The following is a 24,080-nucleotide window of genomic DNA, read 5'->3' as shown; positions in this document are numbered from 1 at the left end:
AGACATGCGTCCTCAACCCCAGGTACCCCAGCAGCTCTTCAAGGATGAGATCAAGGGCTCCCCAGCTGACCTGAGAGAGGGACATCCCCAAGCCCAGTCTACACCGCCTAAACTGCAGCCGACCATGTGACGGACCCCAGGCAATGTAGATGGCCGGGGAAACTAGGGCTCAAAGAACCTTTCCTCAAAATCCTCACTAATCCCAGTGTGACAGGGTTTGGGGAGGCAGGGACACACTCTCAAATCCAGGCTTGTTATTGGGCATGAGGCAGCAGCTTTGGCTCAGGGAGCCGGGCTCCCCATAGGTGAGGACAGGGAGGGGTGCACCCAGGAGATAGAAAAGGCCACCCACCTGCTGCTGGAAGCCAGCACCCCCTCGACCCCTGAGACAGTGCGGTCCCTATGCACCCCAGTTATGTGGGCTGTGTTCCCCTCCTACTTTTCCTACTTATTTTACCACCCTTATGGCAGAAAGTGAAGAAGAACTAAAGAGCCTCTTGATGAAAGTGAAAGAGGAGAGTGAAAAAGTTGGCTTAAAACTCAACATTCAGAAAACTAAGATCGTGGCATCCAGTCCTATCACTTCATGGCAAATAGATGGGGAAACAATGAAAACTGTGACAGACTTAATTTTCTTGGGCTCCAAAATCACTGCAGATGATGACTGCGGCCATGAAATTAAGACGCTTGCTCCTTGAAAGAAAAACTATGACAAAACTAGACAGCATATTAAAAAGCAGAGACTTTACTTTGCTGACAAAGGTCCATCTAGTCAAAGCTATCGTTTTCCCAGTAATCAAGTATGGGTGTGAGAGTTGGACCATAAAGAAAGCTAAGTGCCGAAGAATTGATGCTTTTGAACTGTGGTGTTGGAGAAGACTCTTGAGAGTCCCTTGGACTGCAAGGAGATCAAACCAGTCAATCCTAAAGGAAATCAATCCTGAATATTCCTTGGAAGGACTGATTCTGAAGCTGAAACTCCAATACTTTGGCCACCTGATGCAAAGAATTGACTCCTTGGGAAAGACCCAGATGCTGGGAAAGATTGAGGGCAGGAGGAGAAGGGGACGACAAAGGATGAGATTGTTGGATGGCATCACTGACTGGATGGACATGAGTTTGAGCAGGCTCTGGGAGTTGGTGATGGACAAAGAAGCCTGGCATGCTGCAGTCCATGGGGTCGCAGAGTCTACTAAAGTGCCCCCTCCTTGTGACACCCTGGTGTACCACTCACTACCTAAAGGGCTTGGAAGCAGCATCCGGCTGGCTTTCTACTCTGCTCCATGGAGTCAGCACTTTGTGAGTTTCCTGGACACACAGGCACATGCTCAGTTCAGCGTAGCGAGCCTGCCTGCCCTGCTCCCCACAGAGGCAGCCTGCAGAGTCACCAGCCAGAGAACCTCTCCACTCACAGCCACAGGAAGGGGGCTTCCAGAGGAAAAGCTGGCCCCAGAGGCGGGGATACTCAGAGAACCTGAACACCACTCAAAGGTGAACGGACTCATTCTGGCCCCAAAAGTGCTTTCACTTGACCCCCCCCCTTTGGCAAGTGCCCTTCTCTGCCCACCCAGCCTCTGCCTGGTGGCAGGTGACCCCAAAAAAGAAGATGTTCCAGTGACAGGCTGTGAGACCAGGGAAGAAACCAGCCCTGAGACACCGACCTCTTCCGTCCAGACTCCAGGACACAGCTCCCTTGAAGCCGCCTGGTCCTCGGTATTTGTTACAGCAGCACTGGGCCCCAGAGATGCCCCTCGCACAGTGGCTTGAGATCAAGAAGGCAGGTGGCCACACACATGTCCCCCACAGCTGGAGTCATCCTGTGGACCAGAGACGTCCCCTTCCCCGGGGAAGCCCCACCACACACACTCCTGGCTCCTGGCCCGGAGCTTAGATGCAGTGGGAGCTCCCCACCCCAGGAAGCAGGTCCAAGCTTCCTCTCCCAGCATCCTTCAGGGAAGCATCCACATGGGTCTCCTGTTCCCCGGGCCCACAGGGACCCTCTGTAGGCAGAATGAACCATGGTGACTCCAGAGGGTCCTGACTCGAGACCTGGGGGAGGCTTAGCCGGGGCTCAGGGGAGGCAGGTGCTCCTGGGGGCAGCCCTACATGCAAGGCTATCCCACCCACCGGGTCCCAGTATTTGCATCCCCCTTGGTCAGGATGCTCCACCTGCATTTAGTCTTCCCATTAGGACAGTACTTTTTACTATGTTCACCTGATGTTTAAGAGCCGACTGATTGGAAAAGAGGCTGAAGCTGGGAAAGACTGAGGGCAGCAGGAGAAGGGGGCAACAGAGGATGAGATGATTGGATGGCAACACTGACTCAATGACATGAGTTTGAGCAAACTCCCAGAGATGGCAAAGGACAGGGAAGCCTGCAGCGCTGCAGTCCATGGGGTCGCAGAGTCAGACCTGACTGAGCAACTAAACAACAATTAGAACAGAAGGACCAAACACCCCAGAACATTGAAAGAAGGGGGACAGTCAGGTGCAGCTCCAGCACCCAGAGATGAGCCCAGTTCCAGCATTTTCTGATACAATCATGATGATGGCGTCCCACGCGGTCAGCTCAACAACAGCCCCCAAAGACACGCACGACCTCAGAACCTGCGGTGTCAGTTCACCTGATGTATGTCAGGGTTTTCTAGAAAAACTGGGCCAAAAGGATGTGCACACAGAAAGAGTTTATTACAAGGAATTTGCCCACTCAATGATGACAAAAATCCCAAGGTCAGCAAGCTGGAGACCCGGGAGAGCAATGTGCTAGTGCAGTCTGGTTAAAGGTCATCAGGAACAGGAGCTTCCTCCCCCTGGGGGAGGGTCAGCCTTTGGTTCTCTCCAGGGCTCAGCTGACTGACCCGGGCCACCCATGTTATGGAGGGCAGCCTGCTGCACCCCATCTGCCACCTGAAATACTAATCTCACCCAGACACACACTCACAGACACCCCAGATTCATGCTTGACCCAATGTCCAGGCACCCCATGGCCCAGCCAGGCTGGCACATAAAATCGACCATCACCCTGGCGACAGGATTTGACAGATGAGATAAAGTTAAGGACCTTGAGATGGGGGTGGGGGATTCATCCTGAATTAATTAGATGGGCCAAATGTGGTCACTGGGGCCCTTATGAGAGAGGGGCAGGAGGGTGAGAGTCAGAGAGGGACGCAGGAGAGTAAGAGCATTTTCTTGGGCTCCAAAATCACTGCAGATGGTGACCGCAGCCATGAAATTAAAAGATGCTTGCTCCTTGGAAGAGAAGCTATGACCAACCTAGACAGCATATTAAAAAGCAGAGACATTACTTTGTTGGCAAAGGTCCATCTAGTCAAAGCTATGGTTTCTCCAGTAGTCATGTATGGATGTGAGAGTTGAACCATAAAGAAAGCTGAACACAGAAGAATTGATGCTTTTGAACTGTGGTGTTGGAGAAGACTCTTGAGAGTCCCTTGGACTGCAAGGAGATCAAACCAGTCCATCCTAAAGGAGATCAGTCCTGAATATTCATTGGAAGGACTGATTCTGAAGCTGAAACTCCAACACTTTGGCCACCTGATGCAAAGAACTGACTCATTGGAAAAGACCCAGATGCCAGGAAAGATTGAGGGCAGAAGGAGAAGGGGATGACAGAGGACGAGATGGTTGGATGGCATCACCAACGCAATGGACATGAGTTTGAGCAAGCTCTGGGTGTTGGTGATGGACAGGGAAGCCTGGCGTGCTACAGTCCATGGGGTCACAAAGAGTCAGACACGACTGAGTGACTGAACTGAACTGAACGTGGTCACTGGGAGGGAGGTAGGAGGGTGAGAGTTGAAAGGGAGGGGTGAGGGTGGAAGCAGAGACTGGGAGAGGCTGAGCTTCTGGCTTTCAAGGTGCAGGATGGGGCCATGAGTCAAGGAGTGCAGGTGCCTCTAGAAGCTGGACATGTGGGGAAGCAGACATCTCCCTGGAGTCCCAGGAGGGACCCAAGTTCATCCACACCAGCAGGATCTGACCACCAATATTCTAAGATAATAAACATGTGCTGTTTTAAAATACTGGGTTCATGGTAATTTGTTACAGCAGCTACAGGCAAGTAATACACACATCCTGATTTTTTTCCCTCTTAACATGACTAATTTTGTTGTTGTTGTTCAATCACTAAGTTGTTTCCGATCCTTTGCAACCCCATGGACTGAAGCACACCAGGTTCCTCTGTCTTTCACTATCTCTTGGAGTTTGCTCAAACTCATGTCCATTGAGTCAGTAATTATATCTAACCATTTCATCCTCTGCTGCCCGCTTCTCCTTTTGCCTTCAATATTTCCCAGCATCTGGGTCTTTTCCAGTGAATCAGCTCTTCCCATCAGGTGGTCAAAGTATTGGAGCTTCAACTTCAGCATGTCCTTCCAATGAATATTCAGGACTGATTTCCTTTAAGATTGACTGATTTGATCTCCTTGCTGTCCAAGGGACTCTCAAGAGTCTTCTCCAACACAATCCACAAGCATCAATTATTCGGCACTTAGCCTTCTTTACGGTCCAACTCTCACATCTGTACATGACTATTGGAAAAACCATAACTTTGACTATATGGACCTCTGTCAGCAAAGTATGTCTCTGCTTTTTAAAAAGAATTTCATGTTATGATTATGTAACGATTCTTTAGCCATTCCTTCAGTGTTGGCCATTTTGGGGGGACTCACAAATAACCCTTCGAGGGACATCCAGGTTCTCAGTGACCCCCCCCCCACCATGCTTTCCCACGTTATTACCTTTACATGGATTCCCAGCAGCGGGGTCTCTGGGTCCAAATATTTTTCTGTGATGATTTCCAAAATTTCCAGCCCCACCCCATCAGCTCTGGACCTGGGAGGGATACTCATTTCTGCTCATTCCAGGGTGTCCCAGCAAACTTTGAAGGACAAGTTGCTCCCATCTTGGCTTACTTCGGTGGAGGCTGTTGCTGCCCTCGGCTGGAGGCAGGTCCCATGCCTGTGTCACCCAGGTCTCAGAGCCCACCGTTCACCTGGGCTCTTCTGTGCTAATAGTACCAGCCTCACAGCAGACAGGCTGGGTGCCCTCCCCGAGTCTGAGGGGCACCCCCTAGGCCTCTGTCCACCCAGTCTCAGCCAGGAGGGGTGGCTGCTCTCAGACCAGGTGGAGCAGGCCACAGTGAGTGAGCCCCCATCCACCACTCTCCAGGTGTGTTGGACCAACACTGGTTCTCATGTAACTGAGACTCTGAGATCAAAACAAGACGGAGCAGAAAAGCCATCTCTGTGGGTGTCAAAGGTCAGAACCCCTCTCCCATCCCTGGACCACCCCCATGGTTAGAACCTGGAAGGGGTTGCCAACTCAGTGTTCAGTCTGAGACAGCAAAAGAGCTGCAGGCTGTGTAGCCCTGAGCAAGCCCCTGGCCCGCCTGCCTCCGTCTCCCCGCCCGCGCTGTGGAGCAGCATGGGGTGGCCCAGACACCCTTCTGTGCGCCGCCCACCAGAAGTAGCCCTGCAGGGCCAAGCATGGATGCTCAAGAGGCAGGCTAGCCAGGAGGGCTTGGGGCCGGCAGCCCCTCACCCCTGCCCCTCCCACCCCATTCGTGGTGACATCTCGGAGACCAGGTCCAAGGCCCCAAGCTCCCAGTCCCTGCAGAAGACAGCACCCCACCCCACCCCCACCCCCACCTTTGCGTGTCCATGTCCAAGGCGGGCTGCCCACCCAGCCTCCCACACACCCCAGGCGGCCTCCGCTGGGAGGACCAAGCTGTGTGTGGAGCGCGGGCGCGCTCTGCTGGTGCCTGTGTGCAATGACCGTGCGAGGGAATCTGGCTGCCGCTTTGACAAGGTTGGGCCTTGTACCAAGGGGCTCAGAAGGCTGACCCCTTAGGCTGACCAGAGCTGCAGACGTGACCCCTTTAGGCTCAGTGCTGACCACAGCGGGCAGAGCCAGCATCTTCCAAGTGCTCACCACGAGCAGGGCAGCACTGAGCTGTCCCAGGGAGGGTTTCTGTTCTCCCTGACCCCCACCCTCACAGCCTAGAGGGGGCATCATTAGACTGTTGTATTGGTAAGGAAACCGCGTACCGGGGCAGACACAGTGATCCGAGATGCGGCTTGCTCGGGCCGGCGGGGGCCCTCTCTCCAGAGGCCACCGATACCCAGCCCCCAACAGGGTGGGAGAACCTCACAGGCGTCAGGGTGGTCAATCGTCCTCCACCCACTACCCAGGTGGAAGTACAGGTGTGAGGCCCCCAGTCACCTGCCAGCCGGATCGGTAACTCTTTTCTCTGCCACGTCATCGTTGGGGGACTGCTGGTCTGGGGTGCTTGAGAGGTAGAGGAGTGGGGACAGGGAGCAGGGGCTAGGGTGGACCCTGGCAGGTGGGCCCCAGACACCACCCTCCCACCCCTGAGATGCCATCCCCAGCAGCTGTGGGCAGGGCCAGAAGCCCAGGTGGGGCAGGACAGGCAAGGGAGAGGCACCTGCCGCAGGCCCCCTCCCAGCCCCCCAACAGGTCAGTCGACCCCGTTCTGCGTGCCTCCCCAAGCCCTCACCGATGTGGGCTCTGCATTCAAGGCTGTGACCCCACCAACCACTGTCCAGCGCCGCCCCCACCACCAGAGGCACCCGGAGGCCCAGCACCCCTTCCCTGGTGCCCCGGCCTGGCTGTGCTGCTCCCTAGAGCCAAAGCTGAGCCAGGCTCAGAGGTTTCAGGTCCCAAGTCCCCACCACGTCCCCACATCCCCCCGGGCACCAGGTCCAGCGGGCGGCCAGCAGGACCCGCCGTCCCAGGCAGACGAAGAGCTTCTTTCATCACATCCTTGGCGACTCCCTCAACTCTGGAGAGAGGAGCCGGTGATCTTGGCAAAAATAAACAGCAGGCCTACTGTTTATCTGTCCTGATGGGAAAAGCTGGGCCGTTTCTGTCCGCTGCACCATCACGGCCAGCAGGGCTGCAGCAGAACACAGGCGCGGCTCCAGCCAGGCTGCGCCTCCAAGACTGATCCCACCCAACCCCCCCAGAGGCCCAGGTCCCTGGGGGTGTGAGGTCACCACCCCCGCAGGCCTCCTGACACCCCAGCCCCCAGCCTCCCAGCCTTCTAACCTCCACCATAACCCCTTGTCCCCCAAACCCCACCCACCAGATCTCCAACACCCAGACCCATAGCCCCTTGTTCCCAGGACCCATCCCCAGCAAGGTTCCCTGGTCTGCAGGTCCCAGACCCTGTCCTAGCACTCCATCCTTGCCTGTGCGCATGAGTGGGGACTAGGACAGACATCCCACTTTCACCCCCAGGAGACCCTCCACACAGAGATTTTCATGAGCCTCTCGGCTCCTGTGAGTTCAGGGTCATGGCTACAAGCACAGGTGTGAGCTCTTACTCAGCCTGAGGTATCTGCACACACACTTGTGTGCACTCTCACAGGTACAATGGGCACACACTTGGAAACACAGGTACTCACACACAGCATGCACACATTCACACACACCTGGATACATGCACCTGTGTGCACACACACATATCTAGGTCCATACCCAAATGCACACTTCCACAGATGTGTGCATGCGTCCACATGAGTGTATATACACGGGTGTACTAAATGCAGCACGCACTCACATCTACACACTTGCACACACTCACATGCACAGCCTATGCACACATACACAAACACAGCCCCACATACTCACCTACAGACACACATATGCTGATTCACACACATGTACACACACGTACAGAGTCTGCATTGCCGGTGCTCTGAGACGCTCAGGGCATCCAGGTGAGGAGGAAGAAGGGCAGAGGAAAAGTAGGGAGGAGGGGCCTGGGTCTCTGCAGTGCCCATGAAGGGGGTCTTGAGGACCCCCCTCACAGCAGCAAGGCCTCCAGTCAGCTCCCAAGGGCCTGTCAGAACAGAGGTCAGCACGTGCAGCCCCAGCTGCACGTTAAGAAAGACCTGGCGGCTTCTGCAACACTGCAGGGTGGGGACTCCCAGAAGAGATGGGTGATGTACCCCCCCACCTGCCCAGACAAGCTCAAGAGAGGGCTTTGTTTGAGAACAAAAAGTACTCAGACACTCTGGCACACCGCAGGGTTACATAGTCAAGGTCAGAGCTGCCACAGCAGGCGAGAGCCTGTGGACTTAGACGGGAGGCTGGGCCTCAACCCTGGGAACGTGGGAAGGCACTGATGGGGCTTCTCAGGGGAGCAATAGCCGCAGGCCAGGGCTCCACTGAGCAGCAGGCTCGGCCCAGGCAAGGCACCCCTGCTCTCCAGGACCCTGTATCTTGGCATCCCGTAATACCATGCTACATTTAAGACCCAAGACGCCAGAAGACGTGCTGGTATACTGCCATGATTTCAGTCTTTCTGAAAATTCCACACCTCACCTTTCACATCTTGAGATCAGAGTCAATGATTCAAATGCTGGGTTTATGAATTTGCACAGAGCTTCTCAGAAGTCTAGATGGACTGCCCATGGGAGCTACAGTCCACAGCCACATGGCCGTGGAAAGCGTGTGCAGGAAGAATTTCAGCCCCAGCCCCAGTAAGGTGAAGTTTGTACTGGGTGGCAAAAGGATCAATGAATTTATAGGTGGCAAAAGGATCAATGAATTTATAGTCTAGTGAGGATCTTCATGCAGAACACACAAGACCCAGGGAACAAACAGAAAACTCTAAATGACCATGATAGCTTGTTGCCAGCACACCAAGAGCAGTCCCTTAAAAACAGAAAGTGTCATACGATGCAGGGAACTCAAAGCTGGTGCTCTGTGATGACCTAGAGGGGTGGGATGAGGACGAGATGGGAGGGCAGTTTAGGAGGAGGGAGAACGATGTATACCTGTGACTGATTCATGTTGGTGTATGGCAGAAAACATCACAATATTGTAACTATCCTCTAATTAAAAATAAAATAAAAGTTTTAAAAAAACAGAGAGTGTCTCAGAGTCCACAGAACTTGGCCTTTTCCTCTGCGCCCAATGCCTCATTTGCAAGCCTGTGTTGCAAGCCATCTCACAAGGGTAGAGTCCCGCCTCCACCCTTTGGATCCAGGCTGAGCGATGCAGCAGTATGCTAGTCCAAAGCAGCCTGGGAAATCTGTTCTTTCTCTCTGCCTCTCTCCTCACCATACTTCTGTTCCAAGAACAGTTCAGACTGACCTGTGGAGGAGGCTGAGGTGTCCAGTTTATAGCCAGTCAACCCCTGAGCACAGGATGGGGGACGCCAGCCCAGCCTGCAGGGTCCTTACCTGACCCACTGCAGACCAAAGAGACATGAACGATAGCCAGCACTGATTATTTTAAGCTCTGAGTATTGGGGCGGTTTGTTATGCAGCTGCAGCTAACTGATAACAGATGGGTTCCCTTGGAGAAGAAGGGTCAGAGACAGATATTTGGAGAAATAGGAGCCTCCTCATCATTTTCTAAAGTATCGAGACATAGAAAGAGCTTTTGTGCAGCTGTTCTTACATGACATTATCTTTTTCTATCAGATACTTTGTTTGAATTCCCACCCACCTCCACTCCACCCCACAGCCATCCAGCCCAGTGGTCTCATCCTTAGAAAGTTAAAATCCAGCTGTTTCTTAAGATCTTGAGTAACACACAGAAACCTTACTATTTCTGTACCTTATTTTAAAATTGCAACCATAATTTTTAAAGATTTATTTATCATTTTTAGTCACAGTGGGTCTTAACTGCTGCATGCGGGCTTTCTGTAGCTATAGCAAGCAGGACTACTCTTCGTCGTAGTGGTCAGGTTTCTCATTGTGTTGGCTTCTTTGGTTCTGGGGCACAGGCTCTAGGGCACACAGACTTTGGTAGTTGTAGCACATGGGTAAGTTGCTCTGAGACTGTGAGATCTCCCAGGATCAGAAATTGGACCCTTGTCCCCTGTATTGGCAGGGGATTCTTAACCACTAGACCACCAGGGAAGAGCCCCACTACCATAATTTTTAAAGAAGAGATAGTTACTAAACACCTGTTAACATTTTAGACATTGATAATGGAGTGCTCAGCAAGGAGATTAAACCAGTCAATCTGAAAGGAAATCAAGCTGAAATATTCATTGGAAGGACTGCTGCTGAAGCTGAAGCTTCAATACTTTGGCCACTTGATGCAAAGAGCTGACTCATTGGAAAAGACCCTGATGCTGGGAAAGACTGAGGGCAGGAGGAGAAAGGGCAAGAGAGGATGAGATGGTTGGATGGTGTCACTGACTCAATGGACGTGAGTTTGAGCAAACTTCAGGAAATAGTGAGGAATAGGGAAGCCTGGCGTGCTGCAGTCCATGGGGTTGCAAAGAGTCAGACACTACTCAGCAACAGAACAACGAACAATGAAGGGAGTAAATTGCATTCCCTCTTGAAATACTTCCACATTATGATGAAACAAACCTCCTCTAACTATTTGTTAAATAAGCTGTATATGTTCAAGCTGGATTTAGAAAAGGAAGAGAAACCAGAGATCAAATTGCCAACATCCGTTGGATTATCAAAAAAGCAAGAAAGTTCCAGAAAAATATCTACTTCTGTTTTATTGACTATCCCAAAGCCTTTGACTGTGTGGATCACAACAAACTGTGGCAAATTCTTCAAGAGATGGGAATACCAGACCACCTGACCTGCCTCTTGAGAAATCTGTATGCAGGTCAAGAAGCAACAGTTAGAACTGGACATGGAACAACAGAATGTTTCCAAATCTGGAAAGGAGTATGTCAAGGCTGTATATTGTCACCCTGCTTATTTAACTTATATACATCATGTGAAATGCTGGGCTGGATGAAGCACAAGCTGGAATCAAGATTGCCAGGAGAAATATCAATGACCTCAGATACACAGATGGTCTACACCCTTATGGTAGAAAACAAGAAAAACTCTCTTGATGAAAGTGAAAGAGGAGTGAAAAATGTCAGCTTAAAACTCAACATTCAGAAAACTAAGATCATGGCATCTGGTCCCATCACTTCATGGCAAATGAATGGGGAGACAATGGAAACAGTGACAGACCTTATTTCCTTGGGCTCCAAAATCACTGCAGATGGTGACTGCAGCCATGAAATTAAAAGACAGTTGCCCCTTGGGAGAAAAGTTATGACCAACCTAGACAGCATATTAAAAAGCAGAGACATACTTTGCCAACAAAAGTCTGTCTAGTCAGAGCTATAGTTTTTCCAGTAGTCATGTATGAATGTGAGAATTGGACTATAAAGAAAGCTGAGAGCCAAAGAATTGATGCTTTTGACCTGTGGTATTGGAGAAGACTCTTGAGAGTCCCTTGGACTGCAAGGAGATCAAACCAGTCAATCCTAAAGCAAATCAGTCCTGAATATTCATTGGAAGAACTAATGCTGAAGCTGAAACTCCAATATTTTAGTCACCTGATGGGAAGAAGTGACTCATTGGAAAATATCATGATGCTGGGAAAGATTGAAGGCAGGAGGAGAAGGGGACGACAGAGGATGAGGTGGTTGAATGGCATCACCGACTCAATGGACATGAGTTTGAGTAAGCTCCGGGAGTTGGTGATGAACAGGGAAGCCTGGCGTGCTGCAGTCCATGGGGTCACAAAGAGTCAGACACAACTGAGCGACTGAACTGAACTGAATTGAACCCATATAATCCCATAAATTAAACTGATAAATATAGAAAAATCTTCAAATTAAAATAGCTTCTTCAAATTAAAATACGTTCACCACTTAGTGAAGTTGCCCTATGTCATTCAACTTAAAATTACAAACCTGAATCAATTATTTATAACTTTAAAGTAAAAGCACAAGGCTAGTCTGTTGGGTAATCAAATATCCCAGAATTGCTTAAATATTGCAAATACTTAATATACCAAAAAGTAATTATTTCCAAATTTAACAATAAACAATAAACTACTGTGGGTAGTTTCTCTTTACTGTCATCTCCTTACTGGATTCCTGCTCTCCAAGGGGACAGGGATGGTTACTCACCAGGGAACCATGACTTGCCCACTCCCAAGTGACCTTTCTCATGATCCGAGTGGCCGAGCTTTTTATAGCAGCTCCATGGCAGGTTCCAGCCCTAATAAGGGTTGGAATCACAGACCAGGCCCACGGGTTTAAATCCAGTCATCACTCAGCGCCCTTGGGGAAGCCAGCCACTCCTGCCCAGCCCAGGACTGACTGTGCTCCTGGAATCCAGTAGGTCAAGACCAGCAGAGCCCAGCAGAGCCCAGCAGAGCTGGGGTCAACCAAGCCCTCGTGTGATACAGCCAGAAAGAAACAGCTGTTGTGAGCCACCGAGATGCTGGTCTAGGCTATTCCTGAAGCCAGAGCGACCAATGCACCTTCGCTACCCCTCTGGGGACACAAAAGCATCTTCTGAGCTGGAGCACTGGATCCTGGACACTGTCATGTCGTCCCTCACAGACCCTGGATGCCGTTGTCACATCCTTCAGCCAGGTCACAGCCTCTCACCCAGCCCTTGCCCCAGGGGGCGGGACCCCAGCTCCCATAGGAAAAAAAACCATTCTGGATTCTGCCACCTCCCTTGGCTTCAGACCCTGCTGACATAGCTACACCCAACGTCTCTGTATAATCATGTCGTCACTGGGCACAGGCACTCCTGGCTGCACTAGAGCTTCGCAGGCACCGCAGGTTTCTTTACAAACTGAAGGTTGGTGGCTACCCTGTGCCAAGCAAGTCTATCAACACCCTTTTCCAACAGCGTTTGCTCACTTCATGTCTCCAAGTCACATTTTGGGAATTCTTGAAACACTTCAAACTATTTCATTATTATTACTATATTTGTTGTGTGATCTTTGATGCTACTATTGCAATCATTTAGTATTTTTCAGCAATAAAATATTTTTTGGTTAAGGTACATATATTGTTTTTTTAGACCTAATGCTATTGCATGTTTAGTAGGTGACAGTGTGATATAAACATAAATTTTATACATACTAGGAAACCAAAAACTTCACATGGCTTGCTTTGTTTCAATAGTTGCTTTGTTGCCGTGGTCTGGAACCAAACTGACAATATCCCAAGGTGCCTGTTCAGTCTCTAAGTTGTGTTTGAGTCTTTGCGACCCCATGGACTGTAGCACGCCAGGCTTCTCTGTCCTTCACCATCTCCCGGAGTTTGCAAATTCATGTCCATTGAGTCAGTGATGCCATCCAACCATCTCATCCTCTTTCACCCCCTTTTTCTTTTGCCTTCAATCTTTCCCAGCATCAGGGTCTTTTCCAATGAGTCGGTGCTTCTCATCAAGTATTGGAGCTTCAGCCTCAGCATCAGTCCTTCCAATGAATATTCAGAGTTGATTTCCTTTAGGATTGACTGGTCTGACCAGCCCAAGGGACTCTCAAGAGTCTTCTTTAGCACCGCAGTTCAAAAGCAGCAATTCTTCTGTGCCTAAAGTCACTTCCAAACTCACCCTTTCCAGCATCTCCCAGGTGGGCCTGGCAGCATGTCAGTAAGTCCTGTGGGTCAGGGGCATGGTTCTGATTAAAGGTACCTATAAGAGGCTTTGTTCCAGAGTGCCCTTCGGGAACATATCAAACAGTTAGCCTATTAAAGGTTCTGAGAATTCTTGCAGTGAGAAAGCACGTTTAATTGTATTTAAGCCTGTATTCACCATGTTACATTGTTTTCATGTAACCCCTGTTGATGACTGATCATTTGTTCACAATTATCTGTTCCCCCTCCTTTCCCAAGCCCCCCATGGGCAGAGCTTGTCCATCCTCCTGACTTGGGTACTTCACTGAGGGAGGTGGAGTACACATGCAGTCAGCCTGCAGTCCCCACAGACTGTGACCAAGAAATAAGCAACTGTTGTGAGCGTCTGAGATGCTGGGAGTGTCTGTGCTGCAGCCTGAGCTGACAGATGCAGAAAGTGGTACGTGAATGATGATCGTGACAGCATCTCAACATTGGCTTTGGCAGAGGGAAAACTTGTAGGAGGCCGCAAGAGCTATGACCATGCCACAATGTAGACAAACAATGTCTAAAACATATGCCAGAGACAACCGGAAGGGTAGGTGTGCACCCAGCGAGCATGTGGCCCCAGGGGAGAGGCTCAGAGGCGGATCTTTGACACTGAGTTGTCCTTGACCAGCTACATCTGATCAGGAGTACCACAAGAAAGTTTGTTCACAGGAGTGGGAAAGGGGCATCCAGAAATTCTGGGGTCAAAGATGCAACTCCTCTCGGATAAAAGCAAAAGATTTCAAATGAAGACCCAGCCTGGGGACAAAGACCAGGTCATGGAACAGGGTTCCAACTGTCTGTAAAGACCAGTGATGGGATGGAGGTGCTCTTAGCAGAAACCGTGGTGAAGAGGACACATCTGGAGAAGACCGTTGTTATTGTTGTTCAGTCCCTAAGTCGTGTCTGACTCTTTGTGACCCCATGGACTGCAGCACGCCAGACCTCCCTGGGGAAGACTGAGCTGGGCTCAACTCTGCTCAATCTGACCTTCTCTTTCCAGATCCCAGGCTGAGGTGTAGCCCCCATCTGGGCCATGATGATCTCGTGTGCGGTGCGGTGCGCAGGATAATGATCTCCCAAACACACCCACCTCCTGATGCCTGGAATCCATGTAGAGTGACCTTACAGGAACTTTGCAGATGGGATGTGGGCTATCCTGGATTATACAAGTGAGTCCAGGGTCATCACGAGGGTCTCCAGGGACCAGGAGGGTCCGAGTCAAAGAGGACAAATGACAGGGGAGCAGCATCCTGGGAGGAGATGCTGGGCTGCTGATGGTGACGATAGACAAGGGGCTGCAAGATGAGAGATGTGGGTGCCTCTAGGAGCTGGAAGAGGCATGAAACAGATGCTCCTCGGAGATTTCAGGAGGAGCTGCCCTGCCCACACCTTGATTTTGGCCCATTTGAAACATCTGACCTCCAGAACTATAGGAGAAGAAATTTTGATTGGGTCTTTGTTGTTTCCCTGGAGGAGGAAACGGCAACCCCCTCCAGTATTCTTGCTTAGAGAACCATGGACAGAAGAGCCTGGAGGGCTACTGTCCAAGAGTTCGCAAAGAGTCAGACATGACTGAAGCAAATTAGCAAGTCACTAAGTCATGTCCTGCTCTTTGCAGTCCCACAGTCTGTAGCCTGCTAGGTTCATCTGTCGACGGGGTTCTCCAGGCAAGAATACTGGAGTGGGTTGCCATTTCCTTCTCCAGGGGATCTTCCCAACCCAGGGATCGAACCCACATCTCCTGCATTGGCAGGTGGATTCTTTACCACTGAGTTGGGCTATGTGCTTCCCAGATGGTGCTAGTGATAAAGAACCCGCCTGCCAATGCAATAAAAGACAAGAGTTCGATCCCTGGGTCAGGAAGAACCCCTGAAGGAGGGCATGGCAACTCACTCCAGTGTTCTTATCTGGAGAATCCCATGGACAGCGGAACCTGGCAGGTTACAGTCCATGGGGTTGCAAAGAGTCAGACAGGACTGAAGTGACTTAGCACTTAACCCAGCTGAATCATGCCACCGTATCTGTGACAATGTTTTTCCAGGAAGCTGACAGAAGGGGGAAGGGATTGATCGCTTATAGGTGAATGGTATTGGATTCGTGATCTCAGAAGCATAAAATTTCGCTTCAGGACCAAAGACTCTGCTTCAATCACTCAGAGCTTCGTGTGGCAAAAGTTTTATTAAAGTGGAAAGGGACAGAGAAAATTTCTGACATAGACACCAGAAGGGGGCAGAGAGTGCCCCCCTCGCCAGTCTTACCAAGGCCTTGTATACTTTTTCAATTGGTTACTAACAATAGAAAGGTCTTACCAGACTCACTTCCCCAACATAGATTTTAAGATAAGAGGATTAGTCAGAAGATTCTTAAGAAGGAGAAACTGGTCCTTGAGCAAGATACATTGTTGTTATATAATCATTAGTACAGAGCTTAAGGAAAAGCAGACCCTTGAGCAAGATGTATTGCTTTGTAGTGCAACCATTAGCTCTGGGCTCAAAGGAAGTTAGCCTTAGAAGAAATAGATTGTTGCCATAACAACTTAGAGCTTAAGGGGAAAAAAAAAATCCTTATATGACTAAGATGAAGAATGTAGAAAAAAAAAGGTTTGTCCCTTTCTCCTCCTTGAGGGCCCCTGACTCCTTATCAACCTACCTAAGAATTAACTCTCTCAGGATGAGGGGCAAAGCACATCCTGTTTCAGCTCCTCCTGATGGAGTCACAAGGCATGTGTGCTCACATCCCATTTTTCAAAGCTTGTCATGTGGCCACACCTGATGTCCCTGGGGAAAAAAGCTACTCCCTCACTGGGAAGCAGGTGTGGTGGGAGGGAGCAAGCAGTAGTGGGGAAAGACCACCACCTATCTCAACACCTGGTCACAAACATCTGCTTCCCTGATGCCTGAAAATTCCCCACAAGGTCCCTTCAATCCTGGCCTCCTGCTTCAAATCCAGAACCTCTTGGAGGGACTGTGTCTGGATCAGGGCTCCCCTGACCTGAAGACCTCCCATTAAACAGATCAGTGATCAGCAAACCTGACCCAGTGCAGTTGCCAAGCCTGATACCCATGGTCCAGGCTCCTGCTTCCACCACCAGAGACCCTCCTGTTTTTATTGTCCTCCCAGGTCCGTTTAGTCAAAGCTATGGTTTTTCGAGTAGTCATGCATGGATATGAGAGTTGGACCATAAAGAAGGCTGAGTGCTGAAGAATTCATGCTTTTGAGCTGTGGTGCGGAGAAGACTCTTGAGGTTCCCTTGGGCTGCAAGGAGATCCAACAAGTCAATCCTAAAGAAAATCAGTCCTGAATATTCATTGGAAGGACTGATGCTGAAGCTGAAGTTCCAATCCTTTGGCCACCTGATGCAAAGAACTGGCTCACTGGAAAAGACCTTGATGCTGGGAAAGATTGAGGGCAGGAGGATAAGGGGCTGGCAGAGGATGAGATGGTTGGATGGCATCACCGACTCAATGGACATGAGTTTGAGCAAGCTCCAGAAGATGGTGAAGGACTGGACTGCTGCAGTCCACGGAGTCCCAAAGAGTCAGACACAACTGAGCAACTCAACAACAACAGATCACATCTGCAAGACCTCAGGGAAGGCCACCTCTATGGTGGCCAAGGCGCTGTCTGTACTGGTTCCCTGCCTGGAGAGCAGGGCCCCTTGACACCCTGCAGACCAGAAGGCTGATCAGGGGCAGCAAACGGAGGCCCCAAGTGCTGGGGGCAACAGTGTCCCACGTCCCACCCCACCAACAGCTGGGTGCCTTATATGTACTAGGAGTGATGCCAGGGGTCCCCTCTCCAGAGGACCAGCTCCCCTTCAGTGAGGCTGGGGGAGCCCACAGGGCACCAAGAGGGGAGCTGAAGCTTCTCATTCTGGGAGCCAATGTGGCCCTGCCTCCCAGCTCTGGAGTTTCCACCAGCATTGAGGCCCAGAGCTAGGATGGTGGCAGCAGCAGCAGAGCCCCAGCCTCACCTACAGGGATGGTCCAGAGCCTCCCCCATCACTGGTTCCCTGAGGGAAGAAGTTTCTTGTCAACCCTGGCCCCCATCCACACTCAGAGTTTCAGTACGTCTGTTCCCTGGTGGTTTAAACAGGACTTGACTTTCTCACGGTCTCGAGGCTGGGAGTCTGAGCGAGACCCAGGTGTTTGCATGGCTGGTTCCCCCTGGAGGCTGTGAAGCAGAATCTTTCCCAAGCCTCTCCCCAGCTTCCAAGGCTTCTGGCAACCCTTGGCGTTCTGTTCTGTGGCTTGTAGATGCATCACCCTGATTCTTCTCTGTGTTCACGTGATGCCCCCTGTGGGTGTCTAGGTCCAAATTTACCCCTTTTTACAAGGACAGTCCTATGGGATTGGGTCCCACCCTAACAACCTCCTTTTCACTCAGTTACCTCCATCAAGATCTTATCTACAAATATAGTCACATGCTGAGGTGGGGGGGAGTGTGAGTATGACTCCAGCACATCTTTTGGGAGGATGTGACTCCACCATTACACACAGTGAACAGTTCTCCTTAACGACTCTCTTGTCCCCAGCACCGACCCCTTTGTCCTGGTTGCCGTAGAGAACAGCACTTCCCTGGGGGGCATCCTAACATCCCCGCTGCCCAGACCCTCCCCATTAGGACCACACGAATGAGTTCCAGCATCTTCACCTCACACGCTCCAAGGAAACGCCCAACAGCCTCTGACAGCATGAACTCTGAAGCTACAGAACACCCACATGGGCAGCCAGCCCCATCCACACGCCCAGCCCAGCACCTGCAGGGTGCATGCCCACATGGTCCACCATCCTGTACATTGGCCAGTCCTGCAATTCCATCCACATCCCTCTGGGGCAGTGCTGAGCCCACCCCAGACAATAGGGAGGAGCCCCAGGAGAGAGGGGTGCCCAGCAGGCACGGCCTCAGGTGGGATCTCCTGAGATCTCCGGTGGCAGAGGAGAGGCCTGTGCTCCTCTGCAGAGTGGGGGCCTGCTTCTGCTGCCAGGAGGACCATGGGGTCAAGAGCCTCCAACACGCCCACGGCACATCCCCAGCCCAGTTCTCTGGGCTATCTGGACCTATCTGTTCCTCTGCTATGAGGACCTTCCTTGTCACAGGAGACCCTTGGAGGCCGAACACGCAGCCACCGTTGCAGCCCTGCTGCCCATCATTAGGCTGCTTTCAGCGGAGTCTGCCCACAGCTTCCAGGGGACCGGGCAAGACCGCGCCCCTCCCCTCCCACAGCCCTGCCATCCGTCAGCCCCCCAAGCCCTCTGTCTTCTCTCCCTGAGGCTTTCAGCACAGGACAGGGAGGCCATCAGCCACATCCCTCACCGACACTGTTCTACTCGCTCAGGTCGTGGCCATGGTTACTGCAGGCCCAGCATCTCACCTTCCACTGCACCTGGACCCCAGGTGAGAGCCTTAGCCACAGGAAGGGGCTGCAGTCTGGTGGTATCACCGCCCCACTCCCCAGTGAGCCCCAGACCAATAAAAGGTCGGTTCTAACACCCCCTCCAGAGGATCTGCAGTCCAGGCCCACCTTGGTCTGGGCCCCAGAGAAAAAGCAGCCTAATAGTGAGGCTCTGCACCTGTTACCTCACCTGGGAGCAGTGGTGAGGGCAGTGGGGTGGGCGGTCACCAGGCCAGGCCCCCATGTACCTCACCCATGGGACCCCATGGACTGAAGCAGGCCAAGCTTCCCTGTCTTTCACCATCTCCTGGAGTCTGCTCAAACTCATGCCCGTTGAATTGGTGAGATGGCCATCTAAGCTCCCCTGACCCTGGGAGTGTCCATTTCCGCAGACTCTAGGCATCACCCTGCAGGAGGCCCTCCAGTGCCAGGAGGGGTCAGAGCCCACATCTCTGTGGCTGGGAAAAGAGCAGGTGTGGCTGGAGGGTCAGCACAGAGCATGGGGGCATCTGAAGCAGCAGATGCAGAACCCAGAGGCTGGAGCCAGAGTGACTCTCCAACAGGGTCATTGCTGACAAGGCCATACGGGAAAGCTGCATCACCGATAGTCAGCCCCAGACAGCACTCAGGTGATGCTCAGGCAGGAGAGTGATTTCAGAGGCATTAGGTGGCTCGGCAGTAAAGAATTCGTCGGCCAGTACAGGAGACGTGGGTTCAGTCCCTGGGTCAGGAAGATCTCCTGTAGAAGGGCATGGCAACCCACTCCAGTATTCCTGCCTGGAGAATCCCATGGACAGAGGCGACTGGAGGGCTACAGTCCATGGGGCCACAAAGTATAGAACATGACTGAGCAACTAAACTAGAAGAAGAAGAGGAAAGAAAGCCAGTCACTTCCAGAGTCGCAATCCGGCAGTGGGAAAATCCTCTGAATCAGTGAAAGGCGGTTCTAAACCAACAGGAATCATCAGCCACGTGGCCAGAGTCAGAATTAACGCAAAGAAACTCATGGTTCTCTTACAGGCAAACAACCACCTAAAGCTACAGTGGAAGAGAATGTCTGTAAAATAGCAACAGGAAAAGATTAAGTAGCTGAGAGTGATTCAGAAGCATGCAAGAGCTAAATCAAATTGGCCAGGCTTCCTGAACTAATCAATACAATTAATAAAAACCCCATAACTCAGCTGGTAAAGAATCCACCTGCAATGAGGGAGACCTGGGTTCAATCCCTGGGTTGGGAAGATCCCCTGGAGAAAGGAAAGGCTACCCACTCCAGTATTCTAGCCTGGAGAATTCCTTGGACTGTATAGTACACGGGGTCGCAAAGAAGTGGACACGACTGAGCAACTTTCATTCACTGTATAGCACAGGGAACTATATTTAATACCTTGTAATAACCTACAATGGAAAAGAATCTGGAAAAGAACAGATACATATATGCATATAACTGAATCACTTTGCTATACACCTGAAACTAACACAATATTGTAAATCAGCTCTACTCCAATACAAAAAAATTTCAGTCCCCCTAAAATGCCATGCAAGTTTTTATTGGCACCGATCTTTAAAGATTTTTTAATGTGGACCATTTTTAAAGTCCTTACTGAATTTGTTAAATATTGCTTCTGTTTTATGCTTTGATTTTTTTGGCTGCAAGGCATGTGGGACCTTCCCTCCCTGACCAGCAATCAAATCTGCACCCCCCAGCACTGGACCACTGGACCAACAGGGAAGTCCCAGAACCAATCCTATTTTCAAGTCCACATGGAAAGTAAAACAGAAGAATGCCCAAATCTCACCTACTGTCTGGTCTTTTGAACTAACGATGTTTTATACACTTGTTAATGGTTGGAAAATTTTTTAAAATAAGAGTAATAAGTTGTGACTCAGGGAAATAATGATATTTGGTGTCAGTGTCCAGTTTTATCAGCACAGCCCATCCACCAAGTGCTGACTGTCTCTGGCCACCTCTGTACGCCAATGGCAGAGTTAAGTTGTTGGACAGAGACTTGACCTATGAAGCATAAACTCCTCACTATTGAGGCCACACCTGCTCAGGATTAACATTCAGTCATTTTTGACCTCAGCTTCCCAGAATTCCCTGAGTCCTGCCGTGTGCCAGGCTGTACCAGGGGCTAGGAAGACAGGGGTCCAGGGGAACATCCCTGACCTGGTAAGGTGACCTTTCAGCTAGGGAGATAAACAGTACAATGTATGACTGGCTGGGTTCTGGATGGGGCAGTGGGCAGTCTCTCTGAAGATGAGAATCTCAACAGATTCCTAACAGAATGGCACGAGTGAGCCAAACCAGCATCTGGAGGGTGGGGACTTTGGGAGACAAGAGAGGCAGGTGCAAAGGTCCTGGGGCAGGAACCCCCCCTTGGAGAGTGATACAGTCAGATAGGTGACCCAGGGCTCTCCAGACACCACAGCCACCCGCTTACAGGGCGGGGGAGGGGTGTAAGGCACCAGAAGCAGAGCAGTGCAGAGCGGGACCCACAACTGGACCTGGTGCTGGCCGAGGAGCTGCAGGTCCCCACAGGAGCTGGTGCAAACCTGGAGAACACAGACTCTCCTCTTGACTGGATCCCGGACAGGCAGCCTCCTGGAGCCCCATCCTCCACTGGGCCTTGTCCTTGGGCCCTGCCTTCAGCCTGCCACACCCAGGGGGAGCAGGAAAGCTGCTGAGTCAGTTAGGGGAGAACGCCCCCAGTCTCAGGAGCATATCACCATCCCTACTTGATCAATCCCCTCCCCTCTCCATCCTGATCACCCTGGTCCACCTTCAGCAAGAGCCCCATCCCCTTGATGGCTGCTCTTCTAATTTCCATCCACTCACACCCCAGTCCTGCTCCTGGGCTGTAACCCCCTCGTCCTGTTACAGGAGCCCGACTCCTCTCCCTGGCTGCAGCAGTCTGGAATGAAGGTTTCCTTGCTGTTTGTCAAAGGGATGTTTTCTCTAATGGTGACCCCCACCCTGGTCACACTTGGCCCCACAGCCAAGAAGGAGGGGGCCGTGCCCTGGACAGAGCCAGGGGCCAGCCTGAGAGTCCGGACCCCCCCATCCAACAAGCTGCAGTGCATCCAATGTGGTACCGTGGTGCCAACTCCAAGAGGGCACCCCCTCCCCCTAGTAGGGCAGCTCAGCCCGACTCCATTAATCTAACACTCGCTTGCGTGTCAAAGTGCACGGCAATTTCTTGTAAAAATGATCCGGCTGCTAATTAGGCTGTTTATAACTTGTTTCCCTGGTCGCTAATGATAATTAACATGCAAATTAGCTCGGGGAGGGGAGGCTCTGGGGCCCCTAGTTCATTACCACGTTAATTACTGTTTGCATACTTAAGCATCGCAGATATAAATGGCAGCATTTAGTGTAATGGGCAAGCTGATAATTATACCAACGACATTTTGAAAAGTCATTTCGCTGTGTTATTTTTCTGTGTGATTAATGATTCTGTGCCTGGTTGATAAACTTGGTTAGTTGAAACCAATACAGGCTCTGTGCACAAAACAGCCAACGGACTCAGCCCATCAATCTCCCCCATTCCCTGATGGCTAAAAGCTTTGGACGAAGGCAAAAGGCAAAGGATAAAGTTGGGTGGCTTTGGAAAAGAGTGAACTTCCCAAACTTCTTGCTTTTCAGGAGCTGGTTCCTCAGAATCTGCTCTCGCAGCCACAGCAGCTAGTGTCTGTTTAAGGTTGCCGAATTTGGGGAGCTCTGTGACATGAGGCCAGCTGCCTCTCTGGGAGCCAGGCCTGGCCTTACTCCTTCCTTCCTTCCTCCCCTCCCACCTGTCAGGTAGGTACCTGCTGGGCTGTGGCAACCCCGCCCTCCTGGAGCCAACATTCCAACAACAGAATCCAATAACAGACAAGTGGACAGTGCTGGGCAGTGAAGCAGGCAAGGGAACAGAGGGGATTAGGGAGTCACTTCAGATGAAGTGGGTCAGAGAAGGAAGTGAGGGAGTGCAAAGGCCCTGGGGCAGGAACAGACTTGTGAGGAGGGAGAGGGGTATGGGAGTGGGTGGGGGAGGGTGGGCAGGCACAACAAGGGGACCAGTACGGCTTGGCTGAATGACCAGGGTACTGGGCAGGGCAGGTCCCACGGGCAGGAGGTATGGGTTTGGGGGAGCCCCAGAAATCTCCCTGATAAAAAAGTGGCCCCATCCCCAAAAGCCTAGGACCTCAACATCGCACAACTGCTCCTTCCTAAACACACAAGCTTCACCCACTCTAGTGCCTGGAAGGCAGAGGTGGCCTTGGCAAGTCACAGCCACTGTAATTGAGATTAAGAGACAGGTGGGCAGTGGATGAGGGGATGCGCCTCCCCCACTGCATTATTGATGAAGGATGATGCACAGGATAGGTGTGGCCCCTGTGCCAGTCTGAGGGCCGCCGGGCCTTCGGTAAGCTCAGGGCGAGGCCAGTGGAGGGAGGGGTCCAGGCTGGTGGATCTCCCCCTTCCCCAGGCTCCGGGCTCCAGACTCAAGAGAAGTGCTCTGCCTACAGTTCCTGCCCGCGGGCGGCAGGGATGAGAAGCTGAAATTTCATCTGGTGACATCCAGACTCTCACCTACCCTGGTCCCCGGGATCCTGCTGGTGTTCCCCACCAGTGCACTGGTGTACTTGGCTGCTACTCCACAGGTAAGTCTCTCAGGGCTGACGGAGGGGCTATACAGAAGGGTGACGGTGCCCTGAACCTGGCAACTAGGGGGCTCTGGGTGGCTCACACACCCTGGGAGACCACCCTGGGGAGTCCAGGATGCTGGGGACCAATGAGCCCAGAGAGATGACTAGAGCTGCTCCTAGGAAGAGAGGCAGTCACCCCAAGAACCCACAGTCACTTTTGGGAGCGTTGGGAGTAGTCACAGGCTGTTGCTAAGAGCTGCACTTTCTCACTGAGGTTGGCAGAGCCCCCAGGAGCCTGCCTTCCTAGCTGGCGCCTGGGGAGGAGGGGACAGGTGTCAGGGAGTCAGTAGCTAGGGGTCCCCAGGGTAGCTCCCAGGGAGACAGGTGGGGGATGCCTGGTCCCTCCTCCCTAATGGCCAGGGGAGCACAAAACCAGCTTGCCTCCCGGGTTGTGTCAAGACCCCCACTTGGAGGCCCAGTGGTGGAGGCAGCCCACAAGCTTCAGGAGGCGCAGGCGTGGAGGCCTAGTCTCCTTGAAGGCAGAGGAGGAGCAGCCTCCAACCCGCTGTCCTCCAGGGGTCACAGCGGGGTCTGCAGGCAGGGGCAAAGTAGGAGTG

At 51.8% G+C, this 24,080-nt stretch overlaps 1 protein-coding gene across 1 annotated transcript in view; it reads left to right on the top strand.

Annotated features, from left to right (window-relative positions):
- The first annotated feature begins 6,089 nt into the window (after positions 1 to 6,089).
- TTC34 (tetratricopeptide repeat domain 34) overlaps positions 6,090 to 24,080 on the top strand; it is a 44,614-nt gene continuing 26,623 nt past the window's right edge. The window contains exons 1-6 of the mRNA XM_043484647.1: positions 6,090 to 6,256; positions 18,539 to 18,676; positions 18,778 to 18,836; positions 21,278 to 21,363; positions 21,716 to 21,923; positions 23,318 to 23,478. Of these exons, the coding sequence (XP_043340582.1) occupies positions 6,090 to 6,256; positions 18,539 to 18,676; positions 18,778 to 18,836; positions 21,278 to 21,363; positions 21,716 to 21,923; positions 23,318 to 23,478 (819 nt within the window). The remainder of the gene's footprint in view (positions 6,257 to 18,538; positions 18,677 to 18,777; positions 18,837 to 21,277; positions 21,364 to 21,715; positions 21,924 to 23,317; positions 23,479 to 24,080) is intronic.

Source organism: Cervus canadensis, chromosome 13 (assembly GCF_019320065.1).
Source record: "Cervus canadensis isolate Bull #8, Minnesota chromosome 13, ASM1932006v1, whole genome shotgun sequence".
NCBI classification, from domain to species: Eukaryota; Metazoa; Chordata; class Mammalia; order Artiodactyla; family Cervidae; genus Cervus; species Cervus canadensis.
The sequence above is the reverse complement of the archived record's forward strand: the minus strand, read 5'-3'. Positions and strand labels throughout refer to the sequence as shown.